This window comes from Drosophila tropicalis, unplaced genomic scaffold (assembly GCF_018151085.1).
Source record: "Drosophila tropicalis isolate 14030-0801.00 unplaced genomic scaffold, ASM1815108v1 contig_158, whole genome shotgun sequence".
NCBI classification, from domain to species: Eukaryota; Metazoa; Arthropoda; class Insecta; order Diptera; family Drosophilidae; genus Drosophila; species Drosophila tropicalis.
Window position 1 is genome coordinate 3,506,601 of NW_027172602.1, and position 15,758 is coordinate 3,522,358.

The 15,758-nt window shown below is 36.1% G+C and overlaps 1 protein-coding gene across 3 annotated transcripts in view; it reads left to right on the plus strand.

The window, feature by feature from the left end:
- The window catches only part of nAChRalpha7 (nicotinic Acetylcholine Receptor alpha7), a 114,411-nt gene that overhangs the window by 58,107 nt on the left and 40,546 nt on the right, over positions 1-15,758 (plus strand). For all 3 annotated transcript variants that reach the window (XM_068302518.1, XM_068302519.1, XM_068302517.1), the window contains one exon: positions 13,079-13,123. In XM_068302518.1, coding sequence (XP_068158619.1) covers positions 13,079-13,123 — 45 coding nt within the window. The remainder of the gene's footprint in view (positions 1-13,078; positions 13,124-15,758) is intronic.

The following is a 15,758-nucleotide window of genomic DNA, read 5'->3' on the forward strand; positions in this document are numbered from 1 at the left end:
TTGTTTTTTACAAATTTTTTTCGCCTGTTTTTTTTCTGGTTTTGCACAAGCTTTGCATTGTTTGACAATTTGCCGTTGCATACTTTTGGGACCTGTCTGCGTGTGTGTGAATCGGAGTGTGAGTGTGAGTACAACTAAATTACAAACATAAATCACATGATAAGTGACGCCTTCTATTCGCCCCGTTCTACTCGGGCTCTAGAGGATGAGCTTATCAAGCTAACCAGCAATCAGGCCAAAAGGGTAGATGTGGGGTGTTGTGTGTGTGGGTGTGAGGCGTGTGTTTGCACATCTTTTTGTTAAGTTCACTCGAACATAAATTTTCTAAGAATTGTCAACGGCAGCGACGGTGGCAGTGGCAGCAAAAGCAGAAGCAGCAGCAGCAGCAGCAGCTGCAGAAATTGCAACCTCTGACAGCAGCAGCATCTTAAGCTGCAAGTCCAATAAGAGTCGCTTAAAATGCACTGAGAGAAATTTCATATTTTATACTTTAGCCTATATGCTATGCAAAATATGTATATAGGAACTTGGCCTTCATCATTATCTTTGCCGGAAATACCATAAAAAGTTTTTATTTTTCTAATTGCTTATTTCTCTTAGTGTAGCCATGTATCTTCTGCATAAGTATGTTGAAAAGGGGGCGTGGCTGCATGGTATTCTTCACCTCCATGAACACACACACACACACACACCCATACATAGTGACTGAATTTTGCAGCACTTTTGTTGCACTTTGCACTTGGCATTTAATGGATGCGAGCCAAAGAGGAGAGTAACAGGGCGTATGAGTGATTTTTATGGCAAACTTTTGCGGCACTGCAACAAAAAGTAAAAACAACTGGATGAAAAACGAACAAGCCGTACCCTGCAGGCATCATAATTTTCATTTCATTTTCATGTCCTTTTTTTCTTCGTTCACTTTCTATCTATTTTTTTTCCTTCGAGTCTGTCTTTCTCGTTGAGGACTTTATTGCTTTAAAATGGTGTATAAGGGGTGTGTAGAGGAGGCTTGGTAGGGAAACTCTCCATTAAAAAGTGAATCGAATTTTCAAGTCAATGACAAGGAATTTCAACTTTTACTTTAAGATGACACATTCAATTTTAATTTTTTTTTCTTACCATCTGCACATATTGAAGATGTATTATTATATATACATATATATGTTTGTATGTATGTATGTATAGACGTATTGTCAGTATGTGTGTATTGTGCGGCTGCCTGCTATATATTCTGGTTTTGTTCTTCCCTTTTTGTTTTGTTGTTGTTGCTGCTTTTCTATTTTTTATTTAAGTAATTTTTATGATACTTTGTGTAGGACGTGCTGCCGCTGACGTCGACTTATACGCAATTTGTCTGCATTTATGTGCGTGCTTTGGCCAAACCCCAAAACACCCCGCATCCCTCTCCAAACACTCTGCATCCCTCTCCAATCTGAAAGACGAGACCCAAACCCAACCCCAACCCCAACCCGACCCCAATTTCAATGCTCTGCCGTCTGACGTCTACACCTGCCCTTAAACCACACAAACCCTTGGCAACCATATTCTATGGCTTTTGTTGGTTTACGCCTGGAAAATCCTCAAACCCGACCACTAGATGAAGTCCATAATACCGAAAAATACGAAATATTTGTATCCGTTTCCGCTCTTTTTCCAGCTAAAAAACAAGAAAAAAAAAAAATATAAGAAATAAGAAAAGAAAAACAAAAAGTGCTTAAATGTATGTGTGTTTATACACATTCACACACATGTGTGTGTGTGTGTCTTTATAACTAGCATTTAACCCACATAAGACGCAGTAACTCTGTACAGATTTGTTGTATGTTGGCTGATTTGAAGTTTTGTAGGAAAAATATCTTGAAAACTTTTAGACCAAAAACCCGTAATGTCTTTATTAGCTTATTTGAATGAGTATAACTTTTGATGTGATCAATCTGGCCCAAAAGTCTTGATTTCTTTGCCATGGTTAAACAATTTTCTCATTTAGAAGATAATAATAACAAAAATGATTCGAATCAAACTCTTCGAATTATTCAATTGGAATAGTAAGTTTGCTTGCTCTTTGTCGAATGTTTGGTAGATGAATTACTCTGGGATAATTTACTCTCAAAATGCTTAAACGATATTCACGAAACATTGATTAGCCTTGGTTTTTTTTGTTTAAACGAAAATCAATTTCGTTTATCCAATGTATAAGATGAGCAATTCATTAAATTGCCCAGAAATTTGGCCGGCTTTGTCATTCTTGTTTTCATATCAGCCCATCGATCTTTATTGAGTGTATGTATGTATGTATATACAAACATATATATATAATATATATCTTGATGCTGTTGGCATCATTTATTTCAGCTTTTCATCCTTTAACTTACACACACACACACACACACACACCGCCCTCTCAACACGCGTTCTTTTTTCGTTCTCGGTCTTCGTCTTCGTCTCTGTGTTTCTGAGGCTAAATCAATTCGATTCACATGCACATCACGTCGCACACCTCATGAAAATTGTTGCAGGCAAAATCTCTATAATACTACATACTATAGCCTAGGTCTAAGGCCATATCCATATTTTTGTTAGCCATTTGCTGTGCTTTGCTTTCCTTATACGCAATTTACTCGTCATCGTTGTTCCCTGTACTTTGCTATGCCAGCTCATATCACATTTACTGCAAATGTTTCATTTGTGTAAAAGTGCTTGTCTGTATGCGTGTGTGTATGTATGTGTCGTATACTCATTTGGCATTTTATTGTGTTGTCGTTTGGCCCACTCTGCCTTACTTAAAAGGAAAGGTTTATGCTCTCACATAACGATAAAGGCATCTGAAATCTTAGTGCATTGCAAACTACAAAATAAACAAAAGACATGACCATATTTCTAACACTCTCAAAAGTTGCAGTTCCTAAAGCATAGAATTTAGCTAATCAAACGTGATCTGAGCCATAAAAAAACATCTCCAAAGGATGCAAGCTTTTAGTCTGTAAGAAAATAGATATTCGTAAAGTCTGGCTTATGATTAGCGAAAATATATAATATGGTCTCAATTTAAAAGAAATTTCAATTAACTATCTGTGTCAATCTCACCAACAATTGAAGGCTGCTCTCACCTCCTCCCCATCTCGTCCACATCATGGTCATAAGTTGAAGAATGCTCAATCAACGGTAATAAGCAGGCACACACATGGATATGAGCAAGGACATTGAAATGGACATGGACATTGACGTGAATATAGAACGTGGACATGTACCCATGTGCATGGACGTCAACATGGACAACATGTAGAACAACTAACAACTACTTAATGCCTCACATTTCTAATTGGCAATTAACATGATGTGTCATTTTATAACAAATGGCCAAGTCGGCAAGTAAGGCAACACAATATGACCAAGCCTCAGTACATACAAACGTAGACCCAGTCATTTACACATACATATATACATATGTATGTATGTATACACCCTCACATACACATTGAAGATATTGTGGTTGATTGTGTGAATGTGAATGAAGCAGAAAGAGAAGGAATATCTCTTGGTTACGGAGGAGAAGTAAACATCGTAAATTTGTGTAAAGTTGAGACTGTCAAACTGTTGACACTTTATGTGACAAAATAAGAACGTTTAATGTTTATTTTCTTTCTATCTCCCTTACTCTCTTCCTCTCTCTCTCTCTCTCTCTCTCTTTTTCTATGGGTCACTGTATATGTCGTTATGCCTGTAGGTTTGTGTCAATCCTTAATGCGTCCAGCATGTAATTGGCCTTGTTGCAGTTCCCGCAGTTATTTTATAACAACAAACCCCAGGAAGCATCTGCAAAACATGCAGAAGCAAAAACTAACTAAAGTTGACTTCTTCTTCTTCTACTTCTAATCTGGCCAACAGATTACAGGAAAGCAAAGCATAAACTTAATGAAGCACATTGCATAATGAAATGGGAGAAAAAAAGAGACAAAGAACTTTCCGAGTGAAAGCTAAAAAAAGGTTTCTGACAACGCCCCTAAGTATGCAACAGTATTTTAGTTTTTTTTTTAACTTCTTTAGAAAAAAACATTCTAAATATATATAATTTCAAATTGTAGCTTTTCGCAATAACTACAAACCTTAGAAATTCATTATAAATTGATTTATGTACCAGAGAAAGAGAATGAGTAATGGGCCAGTTTTTGGGGATGATTTCTAGTTCTAGAAACTCTAGTCTGCTCTAGTCTCTAACTGCAATTAACAGTTTATACTATGTAGTTCAAGGTGTTAATGATAGTAACACATTCTTTACATTATTAAATAATTGGAAACGTTACAATATATTTGTTGTTACTTTTTGGTATAGGCCATTTTGAAGCAATAAAAAATTAACAAATTTATTAAATACTTTTGGCTATTGTTTCTTGTTTTGTTATGGCTTAAGAGGAAATGGTACTGCATTGGATTTGTGCATTAGATCGTAAATGAATGTTAAAATCAGCGATATGCAAGTTTAATTGTTTCCGAAAATCAAACCGGAATGCACATATTTATCAATCAATTATTGCATAAATCAAGCATTATCAACTCAATTTGTGTTTAGTTAAACGCACACGATTTTGGCTTTCAATAGACATAGATACATACATATTCAATGCTGGATATCGGACATTTAGTTTTGGCCACATGAATTCATAATTGTGAGAGTTTTGCACTCTCGCGTGATGGCGACAGTTGGACACAGTTGAAATTAAATATGAACGAGATGAAGGCATGTCGCTGAAATCTACACGTATTGTGTGTGAGTGTACGTGTGTGTGTGTGTGTGTGTGTGAATGTCCATCTGTGTTTTTATATATATACATATATATAAAATATAACCATATTATGGTTATCTTTCTGTGTGTCTGTTTGCCGCATAAAATAAGTGTCGAAACACTTTTCCATATTAAATTACAGCCACAAAATAACCACTCTTTATCTCTCTCTCTCTCTCTCTCACTCTGTCTGAATGAATACTGTCTGTCATTTTGTTTTTTCGATTGCATTTATGAAAATATCGAAGTTTGGTCCACCACATATATCCATGTGTATATATGTATATAGGGGCTATATGGTTGCTCTATCCACTCACTACTGTCATTTGTTTGCGTACTGTTTGTCCAGGCTAGGCTAGGCTAGGCCATGTCAATTGTCCCGGTGTTATGTTAAGTGGACTTACTCGACCTTTTCATTTGCACACAGACACACACTCACGCACAGCATGTGGCACGGCACGTATTGTATGTAGGCAATAAATTACAACAAATATACAAACGCACTTAGCCACAGAGTGTGTGCCGCACGGGCCAACAGACAAAACAGACAAGCCCATAGACAGGAGAGAAAGGCGAAATGGAAAAAAAAAAAAAATAATAAATATATACATATAGTCACAAACATACATATATTAAATAATTTGCAGCTCCTATTAAAATACCCTGCATATACGAGTCAATAGACCAAACCAAAGAGCTTACTTGACATAAATTGTTCATACGCCATGGTAGCCAAATAGCAACATTTGAAATGAAATTAAAATTACCTTTCATACGATGCAAACTCAATATAATTTTTGCTTTTTTAGAACTCATTAGGTTTATTCATGGCGAGTCTTGAATTTTTGAATGCATTTGAACTGATTTAAAGCGGGTATAGCAAAGTCGCAAAGACTTTCAGTTTTTATTACTTCATATATAAAAATTTTTTCACTTACGCTTGGGCTTATTAATGAGATTTTCGTTCCGCAAGTTATGTGCCAATTTAATGTGCAATTTGTGCCAGTTGCTGTTGTCGTTTTTTTTTTTTGCTTTTGTTGCTCCATATTCAGAGAGCCAGAGCCAGAGCCCGAGAGTGGCCAAACAATTGAACAGACGATGATGGTGGTGCGGTATGGTCTGCTCTGGTCTGGTCTGGTCTGGTGTGGTTGAAGAACGAAAGAAGGGATGAGACTGGGGAGGTAAAAAGAAAAGTTAATGCCATTAATTAAATGCTTACGCGCAATTCGCATGCAATTCACAAAACTGTTAAAAAGCCATTCGCCTGTTTATGCCATTTATTTTTATACCATATACACAATTTATTGGTCAATGAAGTGGTAAATATAAAGAAAAGGAAATAACCAAATGTCTGAACTGAATACCAATAGATTTAAGCATGGCAATATTCAAATCAAAGTCCAAATCCAAATAAGTATGTTAAGATGGCTCTTAACTCAACTGTGACTAAAGCCAAATAGATTATTTTCGAAATAAGTATATTAAGTAAGTAGAATATTAGCATTTCACTATGGATTCTCACAATTCGCGTAGATCAGAATGGCTTTTGATTATGTTGTTAGTTTCATTGATAGCAGAATATGTCCTTTCAATAATGTCCTTCCCTTTTTTTAATAAAACTTTGTTAGCCCATTCATTTTAGTTAGCAGAAATGCTATATACTGACGAACAAGAACTCATTTTAATGATTATTATTTTTGAAAAACTTATTAACTTTATTAACCAACTTTCTACCTGTTTAAATGAGTTTTTTATTTAAGGAAATGAAAAATATGTAATAAATTCGACATTAATAGCATGAAACTATCGATTGGTGGATAAAGAAATTAGAGTATTAAATGTTTTTCAAACTAAACTTAGCACCAATCCTTTTGGCCAAACTAAATAGTGCATATTTTTCTTTATACTTGGGTTTTTGAGTTTTGCCCAGTCAGAGATTTTTTTTACTTGTCTGACAGTCATGGATATTGCATTGCCCTGCAAATAGCTACACACACACACACTCGCAAAAAAAGGAAACTAATTAAAATTCTGTAAAACCCAATAAGCAAATACGTACAAAATGGTGGCAGTCCGAAAACGAAATGAAATAAAATGAATTTCGCCAAATATTCAGTGTCCGGGCCAGCCGAAATTAAATTTAGCATTGCCACCGCCATCTAAACCGAAAAAAAACCAAATTAAAACAACAACAGCCATTAAAAATGAGAACTTTCAACGAAATAATGAACATTGCACTATTTATTTAATTTATTTTATTTGTTTCCAACGTGCTTTGTGCGTTTGTTTTTTTCCTCCTCCCCGCAAGTTAGTAAGAATCGTAGGAATGGAATGCTAAAGCACTAAAAGGATATCAAATGTTATCCTCTTGATACGTCAACTCACAGATCAGATCACAGATCTCTCTGAAGTCAAATTTAGTTGCTAAGTTGTTCTCAGTTTGTGCCATTTTTATCTAATTTAATTGTCAACTTTGATTAGCATCGAGATGGTATAGCGTAAAGCTGTAAATGCATATATGCAATTTGCTTTTACTTTATGCAAAAACTTTTGGGACCAGTCAAAAATAAAACAAAAAAAAAACAAGTTTGTCTCTACTCTTTCTATGCCATTCCATCCCCAACCCTCTTGCTTTTTTTTTTTTTTTTGTTGTATTATTTGGGGTTTTTATTTCTGTTTTTGTTATTTTCCTGTAATTTATGTATGGAAAATTTGACACAACAAAGAGAATGTGTGTGTGTGTGTGTGTGGGGGGGGTAAAGAGGATTGGTTGGGGTCTGTCTGTCTGACAGTTTGGCGGCGAACCAGCAGGATGCACACATGTTTGTGTTAGCGATAAATATTTTGTAAATTGGCCCGCATTTTGTTTAGCGTCAAATGCAATTTAAATGAGCGCACCACACACAAAGTGATAGAGAAAGCGTGGTTGGGCGGGTGAAACTGGGTTACTTTCCACACACACACACACACACCGAGAAAGTTCAACCAAACAATTAATTAAAATACTCGACAAAGCACACACACACACACACACGCATACACATGGACATTTTCCTCTTAACCCGCAATGGGGCAAGCTTTTAGGCATTTTTGGTTTTCAGTTTTTTTGTTGCAATTTGCATCATGTTGGACCATAAAATTGTTTGCTTTTCTTATTAAAAATTAGTTGCCCGCTTAATTTTTAGAAGTTGAAAACTAAAGTAAACTCTTGCACAATTTTGTTGGGTATTGCTTTCGTTTATCTTGCTGCTCTCTTTCTGGGCACTTGGGGCAAGGAGCTCACTTAAAGGTCATTCCATTTTTAACGACAAACAGACTGCGAGTGCAAGCTGCGAATGAGCGGATTGTGCCTGGGCAATGTTGGTTGCAGCTGTTGATAGCCCATGGGCCACGTCCACTCACAATCACACTCACACACAGAATCGCATTCACACCTACCATCTCCTTTCCCCCACACCCATTTACATTCACTTCCACCACATTATCCTTGGCCTTGTCGTGGACCAAGCTGAGCCAAGCCAACGGCTGTTGAACGTGTGCCTTAAGCGTGCAAAAGGCAACGCCAAATACAACAAGAACACACACACGCACACCCACATAACCCACCAGCACAAAGAGATGGCAACAGCAATAGCAAAAACCATTGCCATGGGGGGTCAAATGCTGTTTTTAAATCACACAAAACTCACAATAAAGCGCCCATTGCCATGGCCATCATTGCCGAGCTGCTGCAAAAAGGTTGAAATCTTCTATACTAAGGTTCTACTTACACACACACACACACACACACTCTTTCGCCAAACAAGGTATGTACACTTGAGCACAATTGTTTACCAAATCAAATAAGAATTGAGTTTTCAACCCATATCGATTGTCTACAATCATATTCGTTAGACAAGTGCGGGGGCTTACCAATCTATGGTTAAAAGTAATCAAAATTGTTGTAATAGTCTTGGGCTAGAAAGAGTATGCAATATTCGGCAACACAGCCCTAAAACATACTCTTTGTTAGACTTAGTTAGGGCCAAACGTTTGTTTTGGTACTTTAGTAGGTATTTTAGATTTGATATGCGTTAGGTATATTAGACAAGGAATGGAGAACAAAATCAGCCCCAAGATAAATCGAAAAAATAAAGAAATTTATGGAAAATTGTAGTTAATAAAGGAGTCAGAAACCCTGTACTAAGTATTTGCCATCAAGTTACAGGGCAAAGTAAATTAAAGAGAGCAAAAGAAAGCAAAAACGACATAAAGTAAGATTTAGTAGAGCAACGAAAGTGGATACTGACTTTAGTTTCAACTTTCAATTTCTAGTCTCTACACACTGGCATTGGGTGATAAGTTTTCTTCAAAGGAAATTAAAGGACGCGCATCTCTGGCTTCACCTCATATTTCAGATGCACTGCAAGCTCAGCAGCATTTCAGGATTTGCCAGGTTATGCACCACCCACAACCCATTATGATATCATGGGAGGCCAAATGGAATGCTATATCTTTGCCAGTGTGACATTTAAGTCTTCATCTCGGCTAAATCGGACTCTTGAAAGCCTCGAAAGCCAATGCCAATTGGCAGCTAACTGATGAACGTTTTTTTGTTTTTTTGTTTGTTTTTTTTTTTGTGCATAAGTCGAATTTGAGTCTGGTTAAACCATTGGAATTATTTAAGGCAATTCCCTTTAAGCTCACGTGGCATTTGCCTTGTTTTACAATTGTAAAAAAAAAAAAAGAAAACAAACAAAGCAAAAACCCCAAATGAAAGTGGAACAGTTTGTAAGGTTTTTGGGAAGGGGTAACAAAAAACAAAAAAAACGCGCGTGGTAAAGCTAAACAAAGGCAGATACCACAACAACAAGTACCACAGATGAAACGGAACCGGGGGACAGTCGACCGAATGGAAACCCACATTCAAACATGCCCCATCCTTAGCCACACCAGCATCCGCTACTAACGTGTACACTTGCAACGCTAATTGAATGAAACTAAGTGCGTCTCTCTTACTCACTGACTAGCTCTTGCTTTCCCTCTCCCTCACTCACACACACACACACACACACACACACACATACACACATTGTCTGTCTGCGTTGGCATTGCTTCATTTAAAAATATCCTTTTGTATTTGGTACCCCATTTGGGTTTGCATAACTCTTTACATATATGCGAGATATGTGAATATGCGAATATGCGAATATGTGGGTCTGTTTGGTAGTTGACAAACAAACAGACAGACAGACAACAAAAAATAACAGCAACATCAACAGAAGCAAAAGCGTCTGCACCAGGGAGATTCAATTTTGTATGCCACATACAAAAAAATGCAAAAAAAAAGTGTAAAGAAAATACGACAACAGAACGAAAACCATGCAACAACAAATCAACTAAGTAAGTCGCTAGCACCGACTTGCGTCTACCTTGCAAGGTACCTCACACATATAGAGACAAATTATCATATGGTAGACCAGAAAAACCGAGGCTTTAAGAGGCAATCAAGTTAATCACAAATTCACAAGTCCTTACACCACTAACTTCTTGGAGACTTAAGCAACCCCAAAGCAGGGGTCTAAAATCCTTTTTGCCCTGTTTATTTGAAACCCCACAACAGATCAACTTTCTGCTCATATCTCAGTTTACATCTGACTACAGTGAAATGAATTTTAATTAAAAAAAAATCCTCCTCAAAAAACAAAAACATGTCACTGAGTCGTCCATAACAAAATTGGAATTCAACAATTTTCTGATAATTCAATTGATACAAGACCCAAGGCAAAATGTTAACAATATTCTGGAGAATTGTTTAGATAACAATGAATATTTCAAAATCTACATGTAACCCTCTGAGATTGCGAAAAGGTGGGCGAGACCGACAGGAAATCATATGAACTATGTGGAAGAGGGCTTTTGTTTCATCGGTTCCAATATTAAATCATAATTTTTAGAATATTTTTTGAATTACTTGAATTATTTTCTTGAAATTATCCTGTGAAACGCCATGAAACATTTATTCCAGACTATTTATTTTTAACTGAACTTAAGACAATTTAATAATTAAGATAGAAGATTTATGTAGATTTATGTTAACTACTCAATTTCCGCTCTTTAAGACATAGGCAAATGATTTGAGTTTATTCATAGAACCATGGCAAATTGCTTTGATGTTTGTTGGCACAAATACACACACACACACACAGTAAATGTTGATAGAAAAAGGCACAAAGTAGATACTTTGTTCAAGTGCCAAGGCATCGTCCAAGGTAAACGTAAACGACTTTCGATGCTGCTCATTGTGCATTCGAAGTACGATAAATGAATGAAACACTTCGATCTATGTATATAGTGAAAAAGAAATTGAAAAGAGTGTGCCAAAAAAGAAAAAGAAAGAATGAAGAGAGGGAGAGAGAAGAAAACAATTCAATCAAGTATTGCTAATATAATTAGTTTTGCTCGAATGCAGTGAAATAAAATTTGAATTTTAGCTCGAGGACCGCAATGAAAGTAGCCACTTGTATTGAAATGAAATCAAATAGTGTTATCATCGTCATCATCAATCATATGAGATGACACGATGGCCAATGAAAGAGACTGGCAAAAGGTGGTTGCTTGAGATGGTCCAATTGGATGGAAATGGGAATGGGTGAAGGGCAATGGCCGATGAGAGGCGACTCATTATCATCATCATCATCATCATCATCAGCAAGAAGACGAAACGGAAATCATAATAGACAAAACGAATCCGTTGGCATTTTCATATTTTTACACTGATTAACATATAAATTAAAAATCATTTCGCTGGAAATGCTTCTTCGTGCCCAGCATAGGGATAAAATAAATGGAAATGGAAACGAAAAGCAGTCTTTGCCATTTTCATCGCTCGAGGCAGCCTGAGGCCAATTGTTGGATTTGGAGCATTGCTTGACCTTTTGGCTTATTAACTCGTTTGTCCTCTTTCGGTGTACTCTAGCTATCTCTTTTTCTTGCTTTATCTCCAACGCTCTCTTGCTCTCTCTCTCTCTGCTGGATGTGTTTGTGTGTTGGCTGCAACTAAGCGAGGGCATTTTGTGGCCAAAAGCCAATTTGTAAGTGGCAACAACAGAAATCGACAAACAGGCCAAATACAGAAATCACCCAAAAACCAAAAAAAAAAAGAAGAAGAAGAGTGACCGGGAAAGAGAATTTGATAAAGGGGAAGCTCGATTGATGAAGAGCAAGAGCAAGAAAGAGACAGCGTGCTGACGAATGTGTACGCTGGCGGTCAGTTAAATGGAAAACTAAAAGAGGCACAACAGAAATAGGAAATAGAAATAGGAAATTCTACAAGAGGACGTAATAAATTGTAAAAAGAGCAATCACCTCGCCCCTTGCACCATCCACAGCAAATCGTTCGGCATCATCACTTAAGCATCCCGTTGACCGTTGACCACAAAAACAAATCTGCCGGCGGTCATCGGCCAAAAGAGGATGCCACAATGAGAAAGTATCCCCAAAATCTTCAAAGTTCAATCCCTGAATGAAAATGTTTTGGATATCAAATCTCTTGTATGATATTTCTCTAAGAGTTGGGCACTTGTAGAGATCGCTTTGAAAGTATTTCTCAACTTGTATGTGTATTCATCGAGGTGACAAGACTGCCCCATCTTTTTGCTTGGTTACCTGGTTAGCGTTGCTCATACATACGTCACGTTAGCCATAGAGAAGAATAATTTGATTTTGAGCGATAAGTTACACATATTCTACTTCGTCATACCCCGACCATTTATTTTGGTATCAAGGGCCATCAGCATCATCATCATAACGTAGTGTTGTATCCTTCTGAGTTTGAGTTTACATGTAGTGTGTGTGTGTGTGTGTGTGTTTGGGTTTAATGGCTCTTGTTTGTATAGTGATTATCAATCAATTTCTCTTTCTTTCCCTTTCGTGTCTTTCTCTCCTTCTCCCTATCTGTGTGTATTGCGTGTGTCTTTTTTTTTTTTTTTTTTTTGTCATTTTTATTGTGCGCTCGTATTGCGATTTAATGCTTGTCATTTGTCATGTTTATCATATTCATCCACACTCTACTTCCTATCCTATCATCATCAGCATCGTCAGGAGAGACGACATACATACATACGTATGTATGTATGTATGTATGTACATATAACAATCAGTGCAAATTTGTTTTGCTTTTATGTCATGCATTGACTGTCCACAGAGAAATTGTTTCTCATGTTTTTGCCTCTTATATAGTAATTAAATATGTACATATATGTTTTTTTGATGAAAAACTAAATCTCCTCCCCTTTCACCTTCTTCTTTCTTTACAGGATGAGAAAAACCAATTGCTTATCACAAATATATGGCTTAAGCTGGTAAGTTCTTAGAGCAAAAACAGCCCCAATAAGTATGCTATGCAATCCGGTTAGGTCATCATTTTTGCCCTCAACACATTTTCAATATTTGACTTGTGCACTTTGCCATTAATTTATTATTTATTTATTGCACACTAATATTTGTAAAAACCAAATTCATAAGTTGCATTACTTATTTGCAATGTTTTTTTTTTTTATTTTTATTTGCTGATTTTCAACAGAACAATAAAATATTTATTAAACAAACTCAGTTCAGAGGCGGGGGGCGAAAATAAAAATACAGAGAATTTGTTTCAATTCTCTTTTTGTTTTTGTTTTTCTCTGTTTGCTGTTTGCATTGGGCAAATAACAAAAAAAAATACACAAAAATTTTGTCATAAATTATTGCTGTAAAATAAAATAGCAATTGAGGCATAAATTCCCTACACTTGGCATACCAATTGAATATCATTTTTCCCTTCCTCGCCCTTCGCATCCCTTCCCAGTTAGGCTGTAGATAAAAAATTGTTCATTGGCAAATTCAGGCAAACAAATGAGTTCGCACGCACATGCACACACCCACACACACACACACACACACACCCAGAGGCAAAAACCTTTACGAATTCTCATCTTTATTTTTCAATTTACCCTACAAATGGGTATATAGGTGATTCTGTTCAGTAACTTTTAATAAACAGAAGAAGATTTATGGCTTATACTTTAACTAACAGTTTTTTCCCCTCTCTCTCTCTCTCTCTCTTTTGTTGATCTTTTTGATCCTTTAAAAGAATGCTTCGAGAAGATTAGAGCATGCAATCTTCAATTTGGTTATTAAATTGCCACAATTTATTAAACAAATGAAGCAAAGCAAACACAAAAAAAAAGAAAAAACCATTCAAATTACTTTTCACAAATTTTGAGCTTTTTTTTTTCTTCAAGGACAAACCAACACCAAATCACTTAATGGCTTAATAGCTTAAATTTGCGTAAATGCCGCTTTAGGCAAATCCTCAAAGAAACCGAAATACAGAAAAATACGTACTAAAATCATCATACGACTTTTAGGCTTTGGCTCTAATAGGGTTGATGGAGGGAAATTAAGTAAAATGAAATTCTGTCAACAGCTTAGGCACCTAATCAAGTCAAATGAAACCCAAAAGCTGTAACCGAAATCAACTAATGAATACACGAAACACAAGACAAAGAGAAATGGCTACATATAAAGCAACCCTTTTCAGAAATTCATCATGTTTCTTGGCTAAGCTCAAATGTTTGGGATGAACTCCATTTTGATAAACTGATTGATCCCACACATTTGGGTAGTAACATTTATCTAAATTTTACTAATCACTCGAGTCAACTATTTAAGTGAAAATGTTAGAAACACGCGACGCAAATGTGTCCAACATGAAGTGGGAAAACATTTGTTTTCCTTTCCAGGGCATCTGACAAGGGACTTGACATCGAGACAGAACTATTTGATTTGGAATGCTTTAAAAACTAGTTAAAACGGTTAAGAGGCTCATCTAATTTCTAGATTTCTTCACTTTACCTTTTTGGTTTTTTTTTTTTTTTGGTTTTCTTAATTCTCAATCATCAATCATATGTGTAGATGGAGAAAATTGTGCCAAAAGACCCTCAAGCGAAACGTAATTAAATTTGTTTGCTTTTGCCGACACTTAAGGCGATTATCCACCCAACTCATTTGGGCCAAGAGCCACAGCAGCAGCGGCAGCAACTTGGCCAAATACGAACAACGATTAATCAAATTAAACAATTGCATTTAGATGTCACAATATATTGGCGAGAATTAATCACGCACTCACTCAAATGCAGAACGAATATGAATAAATCTATTCGAATAAAGAAAAACCAAAATAATTATGATATATGTACATTGATCGCTCTTTCCTTTTCTCTCAATTAAGATATTTAAAGGAAAACTTACGAGTACACAAGAAAAAGAAAAAACCTTTTGAAGCAAACCTTTTCCTCAACGTTTGTGTTGTTTTTGTGGTTGCCTCTTCTGACCGTCTAAGTTTAATGAATTTTTTGTTTTTTTTTTTTTTTTTTTTTTTTGGTCTTTTTGGGGGTTTTCTTGGCATTTCTTTTTTGTCTTCTTGGGTCAAGTTAATTAAGTAAAGTTATTAGCTGCTTATGACATTTCAATTATAAATGAAGAAAAGATGGCTTGGCTTCTCACAATTTGCCACCTTTTTTACCATTTGCATACACACACAGACACACACACACCCCCATACATAAGAAGTATATATGCCATTTGCAGCAGTTGGTCCTCGACTTGGCAATTAATTCTCTTTTATATTTCATAAAATTTATATTATTATGCAGAAGAAGAAAGAAGGGGAAAAAAAAACGAAAAAGAAAAACAGTAACAGAAACAGAAACTACAATTACTCATTGAAGAAATCCTTAAGTCACTTGGCTCGACAGTTTTGTTGCACTGCACAAAAAGTGTACAACAAAGCAGGCAACACCAGTTGCCAAACAAATCCATACTGTGGCTCTTACTCGATTTCGTACCAAATCCTTGTCTCAATTCTATTCAAATCTTTTGTCAATTATTGTAATAAAGAATTGAAAAATAGTTTGTTTTATGCTTAAAGTAGTAGAACACAAACCGCTTTAAATT